Raw genomic sequence first — 22,274 nt, 5'->3', positions numbered from 1 at the left:
TCATGAAAATCGACCGAGTCGTTTCCGAGAACTCGCGTGCACAAAATCGGTAAGAAAAAAAAAGAATAATAATAATAATAATAGGGAAAAAGAAACCGAACGAAAACAATAAGGTCTTCCGTTGGAGACGGAAGACCTTAACTAGAAACTCATTACTAGTAATGAGAAGGTCTTCCGTTATACCACTTCCTGTTGGGAGTCGCCTATGTAACACAGTGTTTTAGCGGTTTTTTGGCCGGTACTTCTAGCGGAAATAATTTGCGTGGACATGTCCTTTCTAACTTCGGTATTATCCTAAAACTAATGTAGAAAGAAAACAACTTGCAAAAATTCACTTTTTTGTATCACTTCCTGTCACGATCGGAAGTAATTTTGAGAACACATTCTAATTTTGAGTACAGAAAAACACGCGACCGGAAATGAATTGTTTAAAAATCTCTGAAATTCTTCTAGACATTTGTAGTATCTACAACATATATAAAAAACATTTCAAATACTTTATCTCTAAGTGATATTTATGAGACAGTTAAACGTAGAAATAACATAGTTGATCTCATAAAACCGGAAGCTTAGGTTTTTGTTTCCGGTGGAATCTAACATATCAGAAAACAGCAAAAGAGTTGCAATAAAGTAATGCAAGTTTTAATTTTAAAAAGAAAACTTAAAAATTTTTATTTTTTTATCACTTCCTGTGACGACCGGAAGTGACGGTTGACGCGTTTAACCATATATGTTTTGTCTACTCCTCAAGATCTATTATTCTTATAAGTTTGGTGTCTTAATCTTTTACTGTTTCCGAGATCTCGCTCAGAGAACTTCTCATTTTCAGGACAGAAAAACACGCGACCGGAAGTGAATTTTACAAAGATATCTAAAATTGCTCTAGACATTTGCAGTCTGAATAAAATATCTAAAAATCATTTGAAATTAATTATCTATAAAAGATATTTATGGGAAAGTATAATACTCAAATTATGTGGTTTTTCTCTTATAACCGGAAGTTGTCGTTTTTGTTTCCAGTGGGACTGACATATTTCGAAACGACAAATAAGATGCAATAAGGTGATGCAAAAAAAGATTTAAAAACGAAAAGTTGAAATTTTTGATTTCTTTGATCACTTCCTGTGACGACCGGAAGTGACGGCTGACGTTCTTTCTCCAAATGGTTTTGTTTTCTCGTCAAGATCTATTACTCATAAAAGTTTGGTGTCTTAATCTCTTACCGTTTTTGAGATGTGGCTCAGACAAATTCTCATTTTACGGACATTCAAACGCGCGACCGGAAGTGAATTTTACTAAGACGTTTGACGTTACTCTAGACATTTACAGTCTTGATAACATATCTAAAAATCATTTCAAATACTTTATCTATAAAAAATATTTATGGGAAAGTAAAATACTCAAATTATGCAGTTTTTCGCTTATAGCCGGAAGTTGACGATTTTGTTTCCGGTGGGACCAACATATTTCGAAACGACAAATAAGATGCAATAAGGTGATGCAAAAAAAGATTCAAAAAAGAAAAGTTGAAATTTTCGATTTCTTTGATCACTTCCTGTGACGACCGGAAGTGACGGCTGACGCGTTTAACCCAAATGGGCTTGCCTACTCCTCAAGATCTATTACTCATATAAGTTTGGTATCTTTATCTCTTACCGTTTCTGAGATCTCACTCGGAAAAAATATTTTTGAAAAAAACGGAAATCGGACATATCTGACGACCGGAAGTGAATTTCGAAAAAATGAAAAAAACGCCTCGAGGTATTTTCATTCTCTATCAACCCTGAAAATTTCAGGAAAATCCATCCAGCCATCTTCGAGAAATCCTGCCGACAAAAAAAGGGGAAAAAAATAATAATAATAACTAGAAACTCATTACTAGTAATGAGAAGGTCTTCCGTTATACTACTTCCTGTTTGCATAAACATGTCTTTTCCAACGTCGGTATAAGCCTAAAACTGATGTAGAAACAAAATAACTTAAAAAATTACTTTTTTCTTCATTTCCTGTCACGACCGGAAGTAATGACGACAGACGATTTTTACACGATGCAAATGAACTGATGACTGACTATAAGTCCTGAAAGTTTTAGACTTCAGTCTTTTACTCTTACCGAGCAATTGTGAGAACACATTCTAATTTTGGGACAGGAAAACACACGACCGGAAGTGAATTGAATAAAAATTTCTGAATTTTCTCATGACATTTGTAGTATCTACAGCATATGTAAAGAAAAAAACATTTCAGATACTTATCTTTAAGTGATATTTATGAGAAAGCTAAACATCGAAATAACGTAGTTTATCTCTTTAAACCGGAAGTTTGCAGTTTTTGTTTCCGGTGGAATCTAACATATTTCAAAACACGAAAGAGATGCAACAAAGTGATGCAAGTTTTAATTTTATAAAGAAAAGTTGAAATTTTCGATTTTTTGATCACTTCCTGTGACGACCGGAAGTGACGGCTGACGCGTCTAACCCTATGTGTTTTGCCTACTCTTCAAGGTCTATTACTTATTTAAGTTTGGTGTCTTAATCTCATGCCGTTTCCGAGATCTCGCTCAGATAACTTTTCATTTTGAGGACAGGAAAAACACGCGACCGGAAGAGAATTTTACTAAGATTTTTGACGTTACTCTAGACATCTGCAGTCTGAATAACATATCTAAAAATCTTTTCAAATACTTTATCTACAAAAGATATTTAAGGGAAAGTAAATTACTCAAATTATGTAGTTTTCCTCTTATAACCGGAAGTTGTCGTTTTTGTTTCCGGTGGGACTGACATATTTCGAAACTACACATAAGATGCAATAATGTGATGCAAAAAAAAAATCAAAAAAGAAAAGTTGAAATTTTCGATTTCTTTGATCACTTCCTGTGACGACCGGAAGTGACGGCTGACACGCTTAACCCAAATGGGCTCGCCTACTCCTCATGATCTATTACTCGTATAAGTTTGGTGTCTTAATCTCTTACCGTTTCTGAGATCTCACTCGGAAAAAATATTTTTGAAAAAAACGGAAATCGGACATATCTGACGACCGGAAGTGAATTTTGAAAAAATGAAAAAAACGCCTCGGGGTATTTTCATTCTCTATCAACCCTGAAAATTTCAGGAAAATCCGTCCAGTCATCTCTGAGAAATCCTGCCGACAAAAAAAGGGGAAAAAAATAATAATAATAATAATAATAACTAGAAACTCATTACTAGTAATGAGAAGGTCTTCCGTTATACTACTTCCTGTTTGCATAAACATGTCTTTTCCAACGTCGGTATAAGCCTAAAACTGATGTAGAAACAAAATAACTTAAAAAATTACTTTTTTCTTCATTTCCTGTCACGACCAGAAGTAATGACGACAGACGATTTTTACACGATGCAAATGAACTGATGACTGACTATAAGTCCTGAAAGTTTTAGACTTCAGTCTTTTACTCTTACCGAGCAATTGTGAGAACACATTCTAATTTTGGGACAGGAAAACACACGACCGGAAGTGAATTGAATAAAAATTTCTGAATTTTCTCATGACATTTGTAGTATCTACAGCATATGTATAAAAAAAACATTTCAAATACTTATCTTTAAGTGATATTTATGAGAAAGCTAAACATCGAAATAACGTAGTTTATCTCTTTAAACCGGAAGTTTGCAGTTTTTGTTTCCGGTGGAATCTAACATATTTCAAAACACGAAAGAGATGCAACAAAGTGATGCAAGTTTTAATTTTATAAAGAAAAGTTGAAATTTTCGATTTTTGATCACTTCCTGTGACGACCGGAAGTGACGGCTGACGCGTCTAACCCTATGTGTTTTGCATACTCTTCAAGGTCTATTACTCATTTAAGTTTGGTGTCTTAATCTCATGCCGTTTCCGAGATCTCGCTCAGATAACTTTTCATTTTGAGGACAGGAAAAACACGCGACCGGAAGTGAATTTTACTAAGATTTTTGACGTTACTCTAGACATCTGCAGTCTGAATAACATATCTAAAAATCTTTTCAAATACTTTATCTACAAAAGATATTTAAGGGAAAGTAAATTACTCAAATTATGTAGTTTTCCTCTTATAACCGGAAGTTGTCGTTTTTGTTTCCGGTGGGACTGACATATTTCGAAACTACACATAAGATGCAATAATGTGATGCAAAAAAAAATTCAAAAAAGAAAAGTTGAAATTTTCGATTTCTTTGATCACTTCCTGTGACGACCGGAAGTGACGGCTGACACGCTTAACCCAAATGGGCTCGCCTACTCCTCATGATCTATTACTCGTATAAGTTTGGTGTCTTAATCTCTTACCGTTTCTGAGATCTCACTCGGAAAAAATATTTTTGAAAAAAACGGAAATCGGACATATCTGACGACCGGAAGTGAATTTTGAAAAAATGAAAAAAACGCCTCGGGGTATTTTCATTCTCTATCAACCCTGAAAATTTCAGGAAAATCCATCCAGTCATCTCTGAGAAATCCTGCCGACAAAAAAAGGGGAAAAAAATAATAATAATAATAATAACTAGAAACTCATTACTAGTAATGAGAAGGTCTTCCATTATACTACTTCCTGTTTGCATAAACATGTCTTTTCCAACGTCGGTATAAGCCTAAAACTGATGTAGAAACAAAATAACTTAAAAAAATTACTTTTTTCTTCATTTCCTGTCACGACCGGAAGTAATGACGACAGACGATTTTTACACGATGCAAATGAACTGATGACTGACTATAAGTCCTGAAAGTTTTAGACTTCAGTTTTTTACTCTTACCGAGCAATTGTGAGAACACATTCTAATTTTGGGGACAGGAAAACACACGACCGGAAGTGAATTGAATAAAAATCTCTGAATTTTCTCATGACATTTGTAGTATCTACAGCAAATGTATAAAAAAAACATTTCAAATACTTATCTTTAAGTGATATTTATGAGAAAGCTAAACATCGAAATAACGTAGCTTATCTCTTTAAACCGGAAGTTTACAGTTTTTGTTTCCGGTGGAATCTAACATATTTCAAAACACGAAAGAGATGCAACAAAGTGATGCAAGTTTTAATTTTATAAAGAAAAGTTGAAATTTTCGATTTTTTGATCACTTCCTGTGACGACCGGAAGTGACGGCTGACGCGTCTAACCCTATGTGTTTTGCCTACTCCTCAAGGTCTATTACTCATTTAAGTTTGGTGTCTTAATCTCATGCCGTTTCCGAGATCTCGCTCAGATAACTTTTCATTTTGAGGACAGGAAAAACACGCGACCGGAAGTGAATTTTACTAAGATTTTTGACGTTACTCTAGACATCTGCAGTCTGAATAACATATCTAAAAATCTTTTCAAATACTTTATCTACAAACCGGAAGTGAATTTTGAAAAAATGAAAAAAACGCCTCGGGGTATTTTCATTCTCTATCAACCCTGAAAATTTCAGGAATATCCGTCCAGTCATCTCTGAGAAATCCTGCCGACAAGAAAAGGGGAAAAAAATAATAATAATAATAATAAACAGTACAATCACTATAAGGTCTTCCGTCTGGAACGGAAGACCTTAACTAGAAACTCATTACTAGTAATGAGAAGGTCTTCCGTTATACGACTTCCTGTTTGCATGAACATGTCTTTTCCAACGTCGGTATTAGCCTAAAACTTATGTAGAAACCAAATAACTTAAAATATACTTTTTTGCTTCGTTTCCTCTCACGACCGGAAGTAATGACGACACACGATTTTTACACCAAGCAAATGAACTGATGACTGACTATAAGTCCTGAAAGTTTTAGAGTTCAGTCTTTTACTGTTGCCGAACAATTGTGAGAACAAATTCTAATTTTGAGGACAAGAAAACACACGACCGGAAGTGAACTGAATAAAAATCTCTGAATTTTCTCTTGACTTTTGCAGTATCTACAGCATATGTAAAAAAAAAAAAAAAAAAAAAAAAAAAAAAAAACATTTCAATTACTTATCTATAAGTGATATTTATGAGAAAGCTAAACCACGAAATAACGTAGTTTATCTTTTAAAACCGGAAGTTTAAAGTTTTTTTCCGGTGGAATTTAACATATTTTAAAACAGCGAAAGGGAAGCAATAAAGTGATGAAAATTTTAATTTTAAAAAGAAAAGTTGAAATTTTCGATTTCTTCGATCACTTCCTGTGATGACCGGAAATGACGGCTGACGCTTTTAACCCTATGTGTTTTGCCTTCTCACCAAGTTTTATTACTCCTACAAGTTTGGTGTTTTACTTTCATGCCGTTTCCGAGATCTCGCTGAAATAACTTTTCATTTTGTGGACAAGAAAACACGCGACCGGAAGTGAATTTTATTAAGATATTTCATGTCAATCTAGACAACTGCAGTCTCAATAACATATATAAAAATCATTTAAAGAACTCTATCTATAAGCGATATGTTGGGGGAAATTCAAAACCCCTATTATGTAGTTTTTCTCTTAAAACCAAAAGTTGTCGTTTTTTGTTTCCGGTGGAACCAAGACATCTCGTAACTGTGAAAAAGATACAATTATATGATGCAAGTCTTATTTCAAAAGAGAAAATTTGAAATTTTCGATTTCTTTGATCACTTCCTGTGACGACCGGAAGTGACGACTGACGCTCTTAAGCCAAATTGTTTTGTCTACTTCTCAAGGTTTAATACTCTTATCAGTTTGGTGTCTAAATCTCTTACCGTTTCTGAGATCTCACTCGGACAAGTTCTCATTTTGCGGACATTTAAACGCGCGACCGGAAGTGAATTTTACAAAGATATTTGACGTTACTCTAGACATTTGCAGTCTTGATAACATATTCAAAAATCAGTTCAAATACATTATGTATAAAAAATATTTATGGGAAAGTAAAATACTCAAATTATGCAGTTTTTCACTTATAGCCGGAAGTTGACGTTTTTGGTTCCGGTAAGACTAACATATTTCGAATCTACAAATAAGATGCAACAATGTAATGAAAGAAAAAAATCAAAAAAGAAAAGTTGAAAATTTCGATTTCTTTGATCACTTCCTGTGACGACCGGAAGTGACGGCTGACGCTCTTAACCCAAATGGTTTTGCCTACTCCTCAAGATCTATTAACCGTATAGGTTTGGTGTCTTAATCTCTTACCTTTTCTGAGATATGACTGGGACAAAATATTTTTGAAAAAAACGGAAATCGGACATATCTGACGACCGGAAGTGAATTTTGAAAAAATGAAAAAAACGCCTAGGGGTATTTTCATTCTCTATCATCCCTGAAAATTTCAAGAAAATCCGTCCAGCCATCTCTGAGAAAACGCTCCGACAAGAAAAGGGGAAAAAAAAAATAATAATAAAAAGAAACAGTAGAATCACTATAAGGTCTTCCGTCTGAAACGGAAGACCTTAATAATAAACAGTACAATCACTATAAGGTCTTCCGTCTGGAACGGAAGACCTTAATAAACAGTACAATCACTATAAGGTCTTCCGTCTGGAACGGAAGACCTTAATAATAATAAACAGTACAATCACTATAAGGTCTTCCGTCTGGAACGGAAGACCTTAATAATAATAAGAAACAGTAGAATCACTATAAGGTCTTCCGTGAAGACGGAAGACCTTAATAAGAAACAGTAGAATCACTATAAGGTCTTCCGTGAAGATGGAAGACCTTAACTAGAAACTCATTGCGAGCAATGAGAGGTCTTGCGTCCAATTTTGAAAATAAAAATGTAAATTCAAGCTGAAAAAGTGAGAAAAAAATTCAGACACTCTGGAGATTTAACCCTTGTCGTCAGCGTGAAAATCCAACGTGCTAACCATTATGCCATTTCAACTTCCGCTTCAAAGTGAAAATGACGAATATCAAGAGTTTGGATTTATCAATTCGAAAACAAATTATATATTTAGTATTTTGAAAAGAGGCTCTCTTAACTTTACAAATATTACAGAAAAATATTGAAGTTGAAAAAATCGATTTTTTAAATTTGCTTTCGGTAGCGACCAGCAAAGGTCCCTTCGCTAATATAGAAATCATGTTCTATCATCTCTAAAAAAATAAAAAAAACAAAAAAAACAAAAAAAAAAAAAACATTCAACATCATTTATAAAGATGAATACGTAAATTTAAGCAATCAAATTCGAAATTAAACACAGATCGCTTTTGTGAAAATTCAATATGGAAGCCACTAAACCAGAGCAATTTGACCAGCCATCATCGATGTTTACTTTGTATCATTGCCTGAAGTAACGAGCGTCAGGGAGGTTAAAAGATTTTTTATATAGTGCGGAATTATAGAATTAGAGCTAGCTAGCCAAATTTTGTGCGAGCAGATTCACACCGGAATTCGTTACTTGAGTTTAAACAATAACAAATAATCTATTACTGATGAACTGATGATACTGTTTACTTCCTTTATTTTTTGTGTATTCAACTTTTATTCTATGCAATTCCATATACCTGTATTTCATACAAACGAGTCCTTGTAATCTTTCTCCGCACTTCTGCATCAGACCATTTTTCTACTTAGAAAGAAGAGTCACGATACATTAATTTACGCCAAACGTCACGAGTAAATCTTCGCGCTTTTTCGTTCAAATGTATGTTCTATTGAATGGTCTCCATTCTCATATACATTATATATGTATATTATTGTATGTACCGTACAAATTACCCATTTTATTGCATTTGCAGGTCAGAGTATTTATGTTTTCAAATACAGATTATCCATTTCATAATCTGAAAGATCCAACAATTCCTTCATATTTCATTGATCCTTATGGTAGTTTCCTTCAACAAGACGCGCGGCTTTCTCCGTAAACTCCGACTGTCAATCGGCAATCCTCGGCTGACTCCGCTACGCTCTATACAAACATACAAATACATTAGCAACATGGTAGAACACCGTTGACGTCCGAGGTTAGTGTGCAAGGTACGAGCCACCCGAGGAGCTCCGAGTGCTCGTCGGAGTGTAGGGAGACAGCCGCCATTTTGGACCCGCTTCAAATTTTAAAATGCGAATATCTAGAGTTCGAATTCATCTATTTGAAAACAAATTATATATTAAGCATTTTCAGAAGTGCTTCTATTTACACTACTACCATCAAAGAAAAATATTGAAAATCAAAAAAGTTTAAAAATTCAACTTTTTAAATTTGCATCTGGTAACGACCGGAAGTACTGACGACGAACGAAAGGTCACGTCCCGGCTAGTATTTATTACGATCTATAATCCCTGAAAGTTTCACATTGCTATCTTTTACCGTTCTTGAGATTATCCGCGGACAAAATGTCATTTTAAATTCAGAAAATGGTCCGTAACTTGGCACCGGATGTGATTTATAAAATTTGCTCCCGGATAAAATAACTTCAGCCTACGACACGTTTTTTCTGCAAATTTCATGTAAATCCACCCATTAGTCTCTGAGAAATCGCGTGCACAAAATTAGAAAGTCAAAAAAATGATAAGAATAATAATAACTAGATGAGACCTCGTTGCGAGCAACGAGTAGGTCTTCCGTTAGATTTGGGACTACAAGAAAGTAGAACAACTACAAATGAAAAAAAATATTCATATCAATTCTTCAAAATATGCTTAACAACACATGAAAGAGTAAAATCTATCAATTTCAAACAACTTCCGGTCTTTTATATTCCCTTCTGGTATGACCGGAAGTACTCAAAATGACTTTTAACTCCACACTGAGTGTGGAGGAGTCATCCCTCAAAGTTTCGAAGAAAAATGAGCATTTTCTCGTCTACTTCCGGTTTGGAAGAAATAACCTCCGGTGGAAATAGTATGACTTGAAACAGTCTATTTGTCTCTATTATCTCTATTGTAAACATTTAAAAAAGAAAAAAAATAAAAATTTGCATTTTTTTAAACTACTTCCGGTGGACAACGGACGTCACGGCAACATACACTAATCAAAAAATTCAAATCTACTTGTCACAATCTATCATCCCTGAAAGTTTCAAGACTCAATCTCAAAGCGTTTTTGAGAACACTTTCGGACAAAATGCAACTTTAAAAAAAGAAAATTGGCCGTATCTCGCGACCGGAAGTGACGACGGCAAAATAAAAAAAAACGCCCTAAGTTCAGATGATTTGCCATCATTGCTGAAAGTTTCATGAAAACCTATCGAGGCGTTCTCGAGAAATCGCCTGCACAAAATCGGTAAGAAAAAAAATAATAATAACTAGAGCAAAGCTCGTTGCAAAGCAACGAGTAGGTCTTCCGTCCTGTTTTGACCGGAAGTGACGTCAACAAGAGAAATGAATGAGTTAAGACGTCCCCACTGACTTTAAAATTACAATTTTGCATCAAAACCTGCAAAATAAGCTATTTCTGGCTACTTCCGGTTTGACCGGAAGTGATGTTGAGGGATGATAAATTTGGTTGGACGCTTCTGGTTACATAAATTAACTAATAACATGTCGAAAACGGCAAAAATGTGCATTTCTGACTACTTCCGTTTTGGTCGGAAGTGACGTTATTTGACGACTTTCGGCAATCTTATTCACTTCAATTTTGCTTCTTTGATGTATCACAAATTCTCAATAGTTTTGGAGATATTGAGAAAACACTTTCAGCCCCTGTAGATCCCTTGTTTTAGGGTTCCGCCTCTAATTGTTGATATCAATTGAAAGAGCTTGCCATTCTGCACAACTTTTGTTCTATATGTTTTAACAAAATATTTACAAGTAAAGAGATATTCTTGAAAAAATGCGAAAAATTTTGATATTCTCAATAAAACTATTTTCGGAGCATACCAAGCGTCAAAGTCCGGCACTTCCGGGAAAAATGAACTACCTAGTACATATTTATGAACATTGCTCTATCATTGTTGAAAATATAAAGTTCCTATTTTAAGTGTTTTTTTTTTTTTTAGAAAACGAGCGGACAAAGTGACCCTCTAAAAATCACCTAATCGCAGAAATCTCCGGACCGGAAGTGAGGTCATTAAAACAAAAAAAAAATTATATCTAGAATTTTTTTTTTCTACCAGACCTGAAAGTTTCCTGAAAATCAAACAACTCGTTTCCGAGAACTCGCGAGCACAAAATCGGTAGGAAAAAAAACAATAATAAAATTATGCCTGGACATGTTTTTTATTTCTCTGCAAGTGACCTTGAACTTGCCAGAAAGACCTTTGATCAAGGTCATGACACAGCCTCCGTTCATAAGCAATCTCTGTTTCAAGTAAAAGCTTCCAGTGATTTTCATAGCATGAAATAGAAATTAATTTTTTTCTGTCAGTATCCTTGAACTTGACGGAATAACCTTGGATCGGTATCAAGACAAACCCTCAATCTCAAACAACCTCTGTTTTAAGAAAGAGGTTCTAGTGATTCCCCCTTAGAAATTCATATTCCGGACAGGCATTTTACAACTTTTTCTGCCAGTGACCCTGAATTTGCTGAAATAACCTTATTTTAAGTTATCTAAAACCGTAAGCAATCTTTGTACCAAGTGCGAACATAAAAAAATTACAGCCTCGATCGTAATAATACAATTTTCTTTGTCAAAGTCGAAGCAAACCTTTTTGTTACAAGCAATCTCTGTATCAAGGATGAGCTTCCAGTGATTCTCAATTACAAATAAATGGCTCGGACAAAACATTTATTCTTTCTCCACTGACCTTGAATTTGCTGGAATGACCTTGGATCAAGACCATGACACACCCTAGGATAATTGGCAATCTTTGTACCAAGTATGAGCTTCCAGTTAATCCAGAAAGTCATAGCCTGGGCAAACTTGGAGGGACAGACGGGCAGCTAGACAAGCGGAACAAGCGGACAGACAGACGGACAATATGATTCCTAATCCCCCTCCCCCCGGCCCAGACACTTCGTTTGCGGGGGATATAAATTCCTATGTTAAATTTTGAACACCCATTCTGATTTGAAAAAAAAATTAATCTTTACTGTTTCAGGGAGATATCAAAAGTATGTTTTCTCATTCCGGCCCACAGGTTTCTAGAGAATAATTTTTTTAAATGACCTTTCCCATTTTTACTACTTGTATTTCTTAATTATCTTCTGTTGGAAGAGAATGTGGTCATTCATTTGATCAACAACGTTTGGTTGATACTGACCCAGTGATTCTTGAAAAGATAAGAATGAGAAAAAAATTACAAGTACCGGTTTACAGCGACAACGTCGATTATGCTTACATCGAGAAAGCCAACATCGAAGTCAGAGAACAAACAAATTGTGAGCAGAAAATCTTACTTAGCCTTTGGCATAAGAAATGGGGTACTGATTAAAAATTGAAATTATTTTTATATAGTCAATTTTTTTACGATCGACATTTTGACGCACCCCCCCCCCCCAAAAAAGGATTGAAAACTTTGCCTCTGAAGGGAAGCATTTTATCTATTTCGGGGGGGGGGGGGGGGGGGGGGTTATACGTTAACTGATGAGAGGAATTTTAATCAACTATCAGTCCTATAAATATGGATGATTGCTTCGGAATATTTGGTTACAATTACATGGCTTTTATATTTATCTATACACGTAAGTTAATGTCAGCTAAGAACTAAATTAACATCTGTTATAGACAAAACCAATAAATTTTTAGCTATTTAGGGTTATCTACATATATAGATCTATTTGTAAGAACCACTTTTTATAAAACAAATTTTCGCCCATGATATATTTGGCACTGTATTTAATTACTATTTTATTCGGATGTCGATCAACACATATTTTTTCAAAACCCCGGAGTGCAAAATAAGCAAAACTGGCCAATTAAGATGTTTAAAAATCCTGATTCCGCAATCGCATCATCTCGGGCGTTTTCGTCAGAGGTCGGAAAAACAACCCCGAATGTTTTAGGGCAAGGATCAGCTATTTGTAAATAATAACAGCCGTCACTTTTGAAATTGAAATCAAGAAGAATATATATTTTTTGCAATTCAGAAAGTTGTATTTATTAGGGATGTCAACGAATATTCGAACATTCGAATATTCATTCGATGAGTTCATATTCGAATATGAATTTAAGATTCGAATATTCGGTGTTTTTTCAGATTTCATAAAAAGAAGTACTGTGATTAATAAATTTTGCTAAATTTTGATTAGAACAGTGCTGGAATTATCCCTGTTTAATTTACTAGCGATCAAATTCGATTGCCTGATTTCTTTCACTACTTTCTTATCTTATGTATCTACTAAATTAATTTGTTTTGAGTAAGGTGTTAAAGAATTATACAATAATGCTTTATGTATAATACAAAATGTACTTTCATAGTTTTTATTAGATAAATACAATCGGATCTAGAAACGAAAACCTTCTTAGAATGGCTAAAAGACGTGAAGAGTATACTTATCAAAATAAATTTAATTGATCATTGAATGAGTGTCTGATAGAATTAGTCTATAATTGATATTGTAAAGGGCTCAATTTCAGAATAAATGTGTAAATTACTTGATTATCTCGGGTTGTACATAATCCTGAATTTTATTTTCATTATCGGGAAATCAGTTAATTACTTAGGAAAATTGTCTATGGAAATATTTGTTTATATTTTAAAAACAGTGTATGAAAAATTATAATCATTTCTCTTATAAGCTGATAATTGTAATTAATTACACGTATTGAAATCTAAACAGTATACGACTATCTTGCCTTTGGTAAGACGACTGGTTCTCTAGTTGGAGTTGCTATAAATACACATGTATCATTGGTAAATTGATACTTTTCTACATTTAAATCAATTATTTATTTCAAACGTTGACAAATATCAAATGGAATTCCTTAATGTACACCTACAAAAGTCTTCATACAATATTACTTCCAATATAAGAATGCCTACGCCAAACCTTTCATGAGAGTAGGATGATACATATTTAAAATAAACCAGATTTTATTTATTTCATCGAATATTCGAATATATTCGAATACTTTCATTGAATATTCGAATATGAATGATTGACAAAATTGACATCCCTAGTATTTATACTTCTGTAATATAAAAGAGAAAGAATGAACAATTTAATCTTTTTATTTTAAGAAATAAAATTAATATTACCGAATTTGTGTAAAATTGTCCAACTTTTGCGCATGCTTATAAGAGATTTCCCAACCTATGTGTCAAAAATGCATTTTTTTTTTTTAAAAAAAAAACTTAAATTAATACTTTTTTATATATGACTATTCTAAAAGATAGATGTTTACCTTACAATTATAGATAAAAATAATTACAGTTGGTTATCATTAGCCCGAGAAAAATAGCCTTGAAAATGTATAACGGACGTTATGAGTGTCGGTCAACATGATGGGTTGACTTTAAACATTGAAATGTATGTAACTGTATAGAAAATATACGAATATTTTATGTTAGGTTTAACTTAAAAGTATACTCAACAGGTGCTTTCCCATAACGTCTGCGTAAAGGATTTAAATACTAAATTATCGCAAATTTAGCAAAGGTACACAGGTGTCGGTCAAATTCGTAACGTCCGTAATCTAGGGCGTAAAATGACTTGCATATATGCGATATATAGAACCAGTTCGTTTTTTCTATTAGTTTTACCACACATTTGCAGAATACGTCATCAAAAGTGACCATGATACAAAAAAAGGAGGCAAAGTGGGTGAGTTTGTATTATCGGTCAACATTTCTTAGTAGATAACAGGCGTCACGCTAATAACTAAATAAGATTTATATAATATTTAATGATAAAATGGACAAGCCTTGTTCTCCAATGTGTTGAAATCTATAATTGTTATTGTTTGACACAAAAGTTAAGCATTTTTCTAGAATTACTACGATCATAGAGTTCGGCAGTTATATTTTGACTGACATAAAAATATACGGATGTGACAGTTTGACAGAAAACAATGTCAAACCTTAACTTCTGAAGCACAATGATTCGATTATGTAACATGGAAATTTTATGGACATATTTTTCGCTGTTTTGATTATTAAAAAAATAATTTATTTTCTTTTCAGATGCCATGCTACCAGTTCCTTATTGATTTTCTTGGCTGATTGCCCGTTATGATTTGACCATTCTTAATCTGTGCTGATGCCAATTTTCTTTCTTATTATGTTATTAAAGATAAAATTTTATCAGTAAACTTCAGTTGTATGTTAACTGATTAATGAAGAACAAATAATAAATTTACTAAATAAAATTACAAAGCCCGTAGAGAGTTAAAATGTAACTACCATGAAAAACCGTAACGGACGTTATATTGTAGCATCCGTCACAGTGCTTGAAAAATTCATGAAAATACTTGCAGTAGTTTTAATTATAGTATTAGCAGAAGGTTTGGATGTAAATATTTGACACACAAACTTCATTGCATGTATGAAATCATGTGTATTCTTAAGAAAACTTACGAAATGCTTTAAAAATCAGCGTCAATGTAACCTCCGTAACTAGCAAACCTTAGTTTGTCAATTTGTAAAATCCATTTTTGTCAAAAGGTCAAATATAACATCCGTTTATTAAACAAGATAAAAAATAGTTAAATGAAGAAGTAATGTACCTTATTCTGCTTTTTTAAAATGAAAAACTAGTTTTATTTCCTCATGTAGTGAAAAAAAACACCGAAAACACGATTTCTTTGCAGAAAGTAAGAATGATGAAAATGCTACAGCAAGAGAATTTGACGTCACCTCCGTCACGATTAATTGTGCCTTATTTATTTCACAGATAGGTCATAAAAAGCTGTCTAATTCATTCCAAGTGAAAGTGTGGTCAGATTCATGCATGTGGTGGTTTTTTTAACGTTTCGAGGAGGGCGAAAAAACCTTCAAAATTCGCATTAACTGTGTCAACATAACGCCCGTCACTTTTTGATCACCTAAATTTGGATGCGATTTTCTTAAAAAATAAAAACACAATTATCTTTTCTTTTTTAATTCATGAAGGAAGATATGACTATAGATGTTTTCAACTAGAAAAATTGTAAAAATATTGACACATTTTTTTTTCACTGTGACGGCCGTTATTATTTACAAATAGTTGATCCTTGCCCTTTAACATTACCGGATGTTAAAATTTTATAGAAGATGGAGTCGCTTCCTATTTATTAAGGATAGACGGAGTTGAAAGTCCCTTCTAGCTAATTAGTATATTTTAGGTAATATCTTTACATTCAATAAATTAAACACAATACTCAACAGATAAAATATCTTCCCTCATTGAAGGAATATCTTTTATAGTCTTTTAGTCAAAGGTTGGGAAGGGGGGGGGGGGGAGTCTACGTAATGCATTCGAAGTTTTTTCCGTTAGTTGGAAAGGCCCGAGAAGTTGCGACTGACTTATCTTGGTTTAAAAACACTTTGACAAACCCAAACCACGCAGTTTTATTCAGGACACGTGTACAGTGAAATGAAAAAAAGTATATTCAATCCAGTTAATTTGAGAAAAAATAGTCCGGCATTTTTTCAACCTCGTTCGGTTAATTTATTAATTAATCTTTTTTCCGTGAAGGAGGAAGGATTAAATAAAAAATATTTCCAGGTGTACAAAAGCATCCGTGCATGGACTTCATTTTAGTACTACATATTGTGATTGAAGCTGAAAATAACCAACAAATAGATTTACAGAATAGAGAGATTATGATTGATATTGTAAATAAAATTAGGAAAATTGAACAATATTTGATACAGGAACTACCTGGTATATATGTACATGAGCAAATGAGTCTCTCTCTCTCTCTCTCTCTCTCTCTCTCTCTCTCTCTCTCGATCGTATTTTTTAACCCAGAAAAGTAATGTACGTAAGTTACAAGTCAATTATTTGAAAGAAAATACTCAATTCTATACGGTAAACGATACAAATAGTTTAATAGTTTATGATACAAAGGCTGCCGATTATGATTTTAATAATTGAAATAAAGTTGTCGAAGTGTATTAATTAAGAATGATAAATTTGTGATATTCAGTAGCTGCACTGAAGTTCACTGGTCTGAAAAAAATGGGATGGATGACCAGAGACTCCGGTCCGTCAATATTTTTTTTTTTCGGAAAGCTACATGTACAGTTCTGCAGTTAGATATTCAAGTGATACTAAAATTTTCCCGGTGTGTACCTTTTCCGTCCCAATTGATATTTAAAAAAAATATGTTATAAGCATTCTGAAATTCACAGTGCTGGACATACGATATATAGGTTTATTGTTATCTACATGTATAACCCGCTACCGATATTTAATCCCACAACAAAATTATGATGTTAGCATACTATGCTTAAAAAAGATCATTTACGGGTTTTGAATTAATTAAAGAGACATAATTCATTGCTTTAAAATCTTGAGGTATTTTATTAAAACTTTACTATCAACCCTGTAATATAAATAGGTATAGTGAAACACAGAAGTCGCTTATGAAGTTCAGACCTTGGCCACGTGACGGAGGTACATGTACCTATCAATGTTTAATCCATTTCATTACTTTTCAAAAAAAAAAAAAATAACGAATCATTTTTAAAGTAAGACTGGTCACCCTTATGATTCGGAAGATTCTCTTTAAAAGTTTAAAGTTGGTATAATCATGATAAAATCCTGTGATGAAAAAAAATATGACTGGAAATATTTGTGTTGAAAACGGATTAATTTACTGTTTCAAAACGTAGAGAAAGCGCAAAGCTTGTGCGTTTAATGGTTAAATTAAAGCAACCGCAGATCGCTAGTCCATACGCAATGAATCACCAAATTAAAAGTAAAATTACACACGGTTGGAAAATAAATTGTTGGTAACGTTAAAACAATTGAAATATGGAGATAACGAACATTTAAAATTTAAGACTGATTAAATGCTTAGCGTTTTGTACTTAAATCAAATCTAAGATATTAAGATAATTTATTTGAAAGATTCGATTTACTTAAAGAAAATAATATTTTCCCGTAAGTCGTTGTGTTTGTAAATTAGATTTAAAACAATAGTGTTTGATGACTGCGAACTGGTTTACATGCACACGGGGGACTGCTTTGACCACAAGCGATCGAAGGAATGGTTAATGGTTGCGTAATTGTAAACAAACACAAAACCTGGCTAGACGTTTTGGATTAAGGCTACATGTATCATGATCAAATTTAAAACAAAGATAAACCAACATAATCTCAAATATTCGATATTAATAATTGCCCATTAATTATCGTGTTTACAAAACAGACTTAATACGCCGATTTTTATTTTGTTTACGACTGTGGGTCAATGGTTCACACGCGGTGGATCGCTTTAGATCTTCTCGACCGCGCGTGATCGAGGGATGGGTTACGTAACGGTAAACAGAATAGAATCTGGGGTTCAGGTGAATGTAAGGATCACGCAGTTAATGATTGTGAATTATTTGACTCTTAAAAGTTTTTTTTCGCGTTTATATTGTTTGCTTTCATATTTAAACACAGAAAAGATACTTGAACTTTTTTCTGTTTCTCTCTCTTTCTCTCTTGGAAGGTTCTTTATTTTAAAACACAATAAAAAGAGAAAGTTGTCACCGAATAATCTGAATAGGAACCAAAGAGCACGTTTAAAACCTAATTTAAAAAAAATTAGGATACAGCGTTGAAAGATATATTATTCATGGCAAGTTTATTTCAGTTATACGCATAAAGAGTTCTTCTTCACTAACCAAATTAAAACGGGTCCTTGTTTACGGGTCTAGCTTTTTTCCCCTACCATACACAAGACTCGAACAAAATAATATTTTCATGAGACAAAGAAGGTATAAAGGAACAACTTTTTATCGACAGCCATATCGAAATATTTTCTCGTTTTTGAGTTATAAAGCAAAAACTTTCAAGGGCCCTAGATCCCTAATTTAAGGGGCCAGCTCCTTTTTAGTGGTGTCAAATAAAAGGTAATTAAATTGTACACAACTTTTATTCTACATGTCTTAATAAAATATTTCTTATTTAAAAGATACGAAGGAAAACATGTGTCAAGTTTTGCTCTTTCATGCGTCCTAATTTTTGACCCCTATCTAGCGGCAGTTTGAACGCAGAAATCAAATAACAAAAACCAATGTTCACAACTTCATTGCTTCTGTTTCTTATATTCAGTAGTATTTATGTTCCAACTTTTGTAGTCTCGGAATATTTGTCTGGAAATTAAAGACCCTAAATTTTCACTTAAAGGGAAATAACTCGAAAGCGGAAGTGGATTTTGGAAAAATATTATATTATTCTGATAGAGTTTTGTAACGTCTATAAACTCTGAAATTTTGATTAAAATCCGTTGAGAAATAAGCAAGATATGAGGCATCAAAGTTAACAAGTAGGAAAAAGAAGATAAAAATTTGGGCTGTAGCGGACGTTGATGTTTGGTATTTCGGGTAAAAATGAACATCCAAGTACAAATCTATATATGTTGCTCTATCATCACTGAAAATCTCACGTTCCTGTGTTAAGTGCTTTTCTTGAAAATGCCCGGACAAACTAACCCTCGAAAATCACCAAATCTCGAAAATCTCCGGACCGGAATTGACGTCATCAAAATAAAAAAATACATATCTAGATTTTTTAATTCTCTATCAGACCTGAAAGTTTCATGATAATCGGGCGAGCCGTTTCCGAGAACTCGAGTGCACAAAATCGGTAGGGAAAAAAAACAATAATAAAAATAGTGGAAAAGAAACCTAAGAATAACAGTAAGGTCTTCCGCTGAAGTCGGAAGACCTTAATAATAATAGTGGAAAAGAAACAACAGAATCAGTAGAAGGTCTTCCGTTGGAAACGGAAGACCTTAATAAGAAACAGTAGAATCACTATAAGGTCTTCCGTGAAGACGGAAGACCTCAACTAGAAACTCATTGCGAGCAATGAGAGGTCTTCCGTCCGATTCTGAAAATAAAAACGAAAATTCAAGCTGAAAAAGTGATAAAAGAAATTCAGACACTCTGGAGATTTAACCCTAATCGTCAGTGTGAAAATCCAATGTGCTAACCATTAACCATTCACTTTTTTACATCACTTCCTTTCACGACCGGAAGTAACGGCGATGCAAGATTTTCTCACGATTCAAATAAACTGATGACTGAATATCAGTCCTGAAAGTTTTAGTCCTCAGTCGTTTACTGTTGCCGAATAATATTGTGGGACTAAATTCTAATTTTGAGAACAGGTAAACACACAACCGGAAGTGAATTTTATAAAAATCTCTGACTTTTCACTAGACATTTGCAGTATCTACAACATGCATAAAATTATTTCAGGTACTTTATCGATAAGCGATATTTATGAGAAAGTTAAATATAAGAATAACGTAGTTTATCTCCTAAAACCGGAAGTTGACGTTTTTGTATCTTGTGGAACCTAACATATATCAAAACAGGGAAAAAGATGCAATAAAGTGATGCAAGTTTTAATTCAAAAAAAAAAAGAATTTTTTTTTTATTTCTTTGATCACTTCCTGTGATGACCGGAAGTGACGACTGACGCTCTGAACCCAAATGGTTTTGCCTACATCTTAAGGTCTATTGCTCATGTAAGTTTGGTGTCTTAATCTATTACCTATTACCTTAATCTATTACTTTATCTACAAAAGATATTAATAGGAAAGAAAAATACTTAAATTATGTAGTTTTTCTCTTGAAACCGGAAGTTGACGTTTTTGTTTCCGGTGGGACTAACATATTTCGAAACTACAAAAGAGATGCAATAACGTGATGTAAGTATTGATTTAAAAAAGGAAAGTTGAAATTTTACGATTTCTTTGATCACTTCCGTAAGCGACAGGAAGTGCCAACGACGAACGAAATGTAGCGACCCGCCTAGTATCTATCACGAACTATAATCCCTGAAAGTTTGACATTGATATCTTTTGTCGTTCTTGAGATTATCCGCGGACAAAATGTCATTTTGAAATCAGAAAATGGTCTTCTGTTCTGTACATTGAATGGAATTACACTGTACCAGTCAGTGAGTGTATGTGTGTGAGAGAGTGGGTGGGTGAAAATGGTCTATCATATATAATAATTCAGACTCGACCTGATATTATGTACATTATAAACTAAAATTAATTCACACACCTTTTCAATCATCATTCATTTCACTTACTGCTCCTCCCTATTATTTAGATTATTGTTCAATCAGGAATTCATGTGAGACTGCATGCAATTACATTTACATATTACCATGAGCACATAATCCTAGTTTATGCCTAGACAGTGTAGGCATTTGTGTAAGATATGTTGTTAGTGAAATTGTAATATTTCAGATGTTTGTTTAGTTTAAATTTTCAACACAGACCTCTGCATTCCAAATATTAAAATGAGAAAGAGAGGGAAAAGAAAGGCAAAGATTATGCAAATGTTTCGTTAACGAATGTTTTTAAGGCATCTTTTCTAAAAATGTGGGTAGCCCTGAAAAGGGCTTTTTAAATTTTTTTTTAAGCGTAGACAGTCTGCCTGGAATGCGAAGACTGCTTATTTCTTGGCGGCCGCTTTCTTGGGAGTCTTTGTCTTCTTGGCCGCTGCCTTCTTGGGGGTCTTGGCCCTCTTGGGTTTGGCTGCTGTCTTCTTTGGAGACTTGGGGGGTGCCTTTTTCTTGGAGGACTTGGCTTTCTTGGGTCCGGCTGGTTTCTTGGCTGCTGCCTTCTTCTTTGGAGTCTTGGCCTTCTTCTCTCCCGCAGGCTTCTTGGGCTTGGTGGCGGCCTTCTTGGGCTTGGCTGCCTTGGGTTTGGCTACCTTTTTGGCTTTAGGCTTCTTTTCGGTCTTGGGTTTGTCTCCAAGTTTGAAGGAGCCACTAGCGCCTGTGCCCTTTGCTTGCTTCAGAGCACCTTTCTTAACCTTTCTTAACTCCGCTCTTCAGGGCCATTTTCAGGTGGGCGTTGATAGAGTTAACATCGTTGCCCACTTTGTAGTTGGCCATGATGTACTTGAGAATGGCCTGTCGAGATGAGCCACCACGTTCTTTCAGAGATGCAACAGCAGCGCTAATCATGTCAATGTACTTGGGATGTGCAGCGGGCACCTTAGTCTTTGCGGCCTTCTTCTCGGCTGGGGACTTTGCTGGAGGAGCAGTATCGGCCATGGCTATACTGACGAGAGTAAAACGTCGACTTACTTCTCAGGAACTGTGAAGCTAAAAATTTTGCTTCCAAGGACAAAAATCAGGGATAATTTCTTTTATTTTTTTATTAGACACATTAAAAAAGGCCATTTGGATCTCCCCGTCTTATAAAAATTCTTAGTTTGCCCTCCTACTGCGAGAAATTCACAAAGATTGTGTACTGTGTCATACCTGCCTATTTAGACATGCGGTATAGACGACTGATAAACAATATGGAAAATACTTTTTCTTAAACTCTTAATTTCCGTAATTATGGTTGTTATTTTAAAT

General features: G+C 34.0%; 1 protein-coding gene across 1 annotated transcript; it reads right to left on the bottom strand.

Annotated features, from left to right (window-relative positions):
• Window positions 1-21,358: 21,358 nt before the first annotated feature.
• On the bottom strand, window positions 21,359-21,965 carry LOC133185744 (histone H1-like). Its single transcript, XM_061321044.1, has 2 exons — window positions 21,789-21,965; window positions 21,359-21,700 (listed from the first exon to the last, which is right to left on the bottom strand). The coding sequence occupies exons 1-2, from the start codon at window positions 21,963-21,965 to the stop codon at window positions 21,359-21,361; spliced, it is 519 nt and encodes a 172-aa protein (XP_061177028.1).
• Between the last annotated feature and the right edge of the window lie 309 nt (window positions 21,966-22,274).

Source organism: Saccostrea echinata, unplaced genomic scaffold (genome assembly GCF_033153115.1).
Source record: "Saccostrea echinata isolate AGI-Se365-2 ecotype Australia unplaced genomic scaffold, CSIRO_AGI_Sech_v1 ptg000012l, whole genome shotgun sequence".
Lineage (NCBI taxonomy): Eukaryota > Metazoa > Mollusca > Bivalvia > Ostreida > Ostreidae > Saccostrea > Saccostrea echinata.
Note: the sequence above shows the minus strand (reverse complement) of the source record. Positions and strands in the feature narration are given on the sequence as shown.

Bases quoted from the DNA above. Each gene is read 5' to 3' on its own strand.
- LOC133185744 (XM_061321044.1), bottom strand. From the start codon at position 21,965: ATGGCCGATACTGCTCCTCCAGCAAAGTCCCCAGCCGAGAAGAAGGCC. The intron at 21,701-21,788 runs GTGGGCAACGAT...GGTGCTCTGAAG, and splicing joins ACATCATGGCCAACTACAAA to CAAGCAAAGGGCACAGGCGC.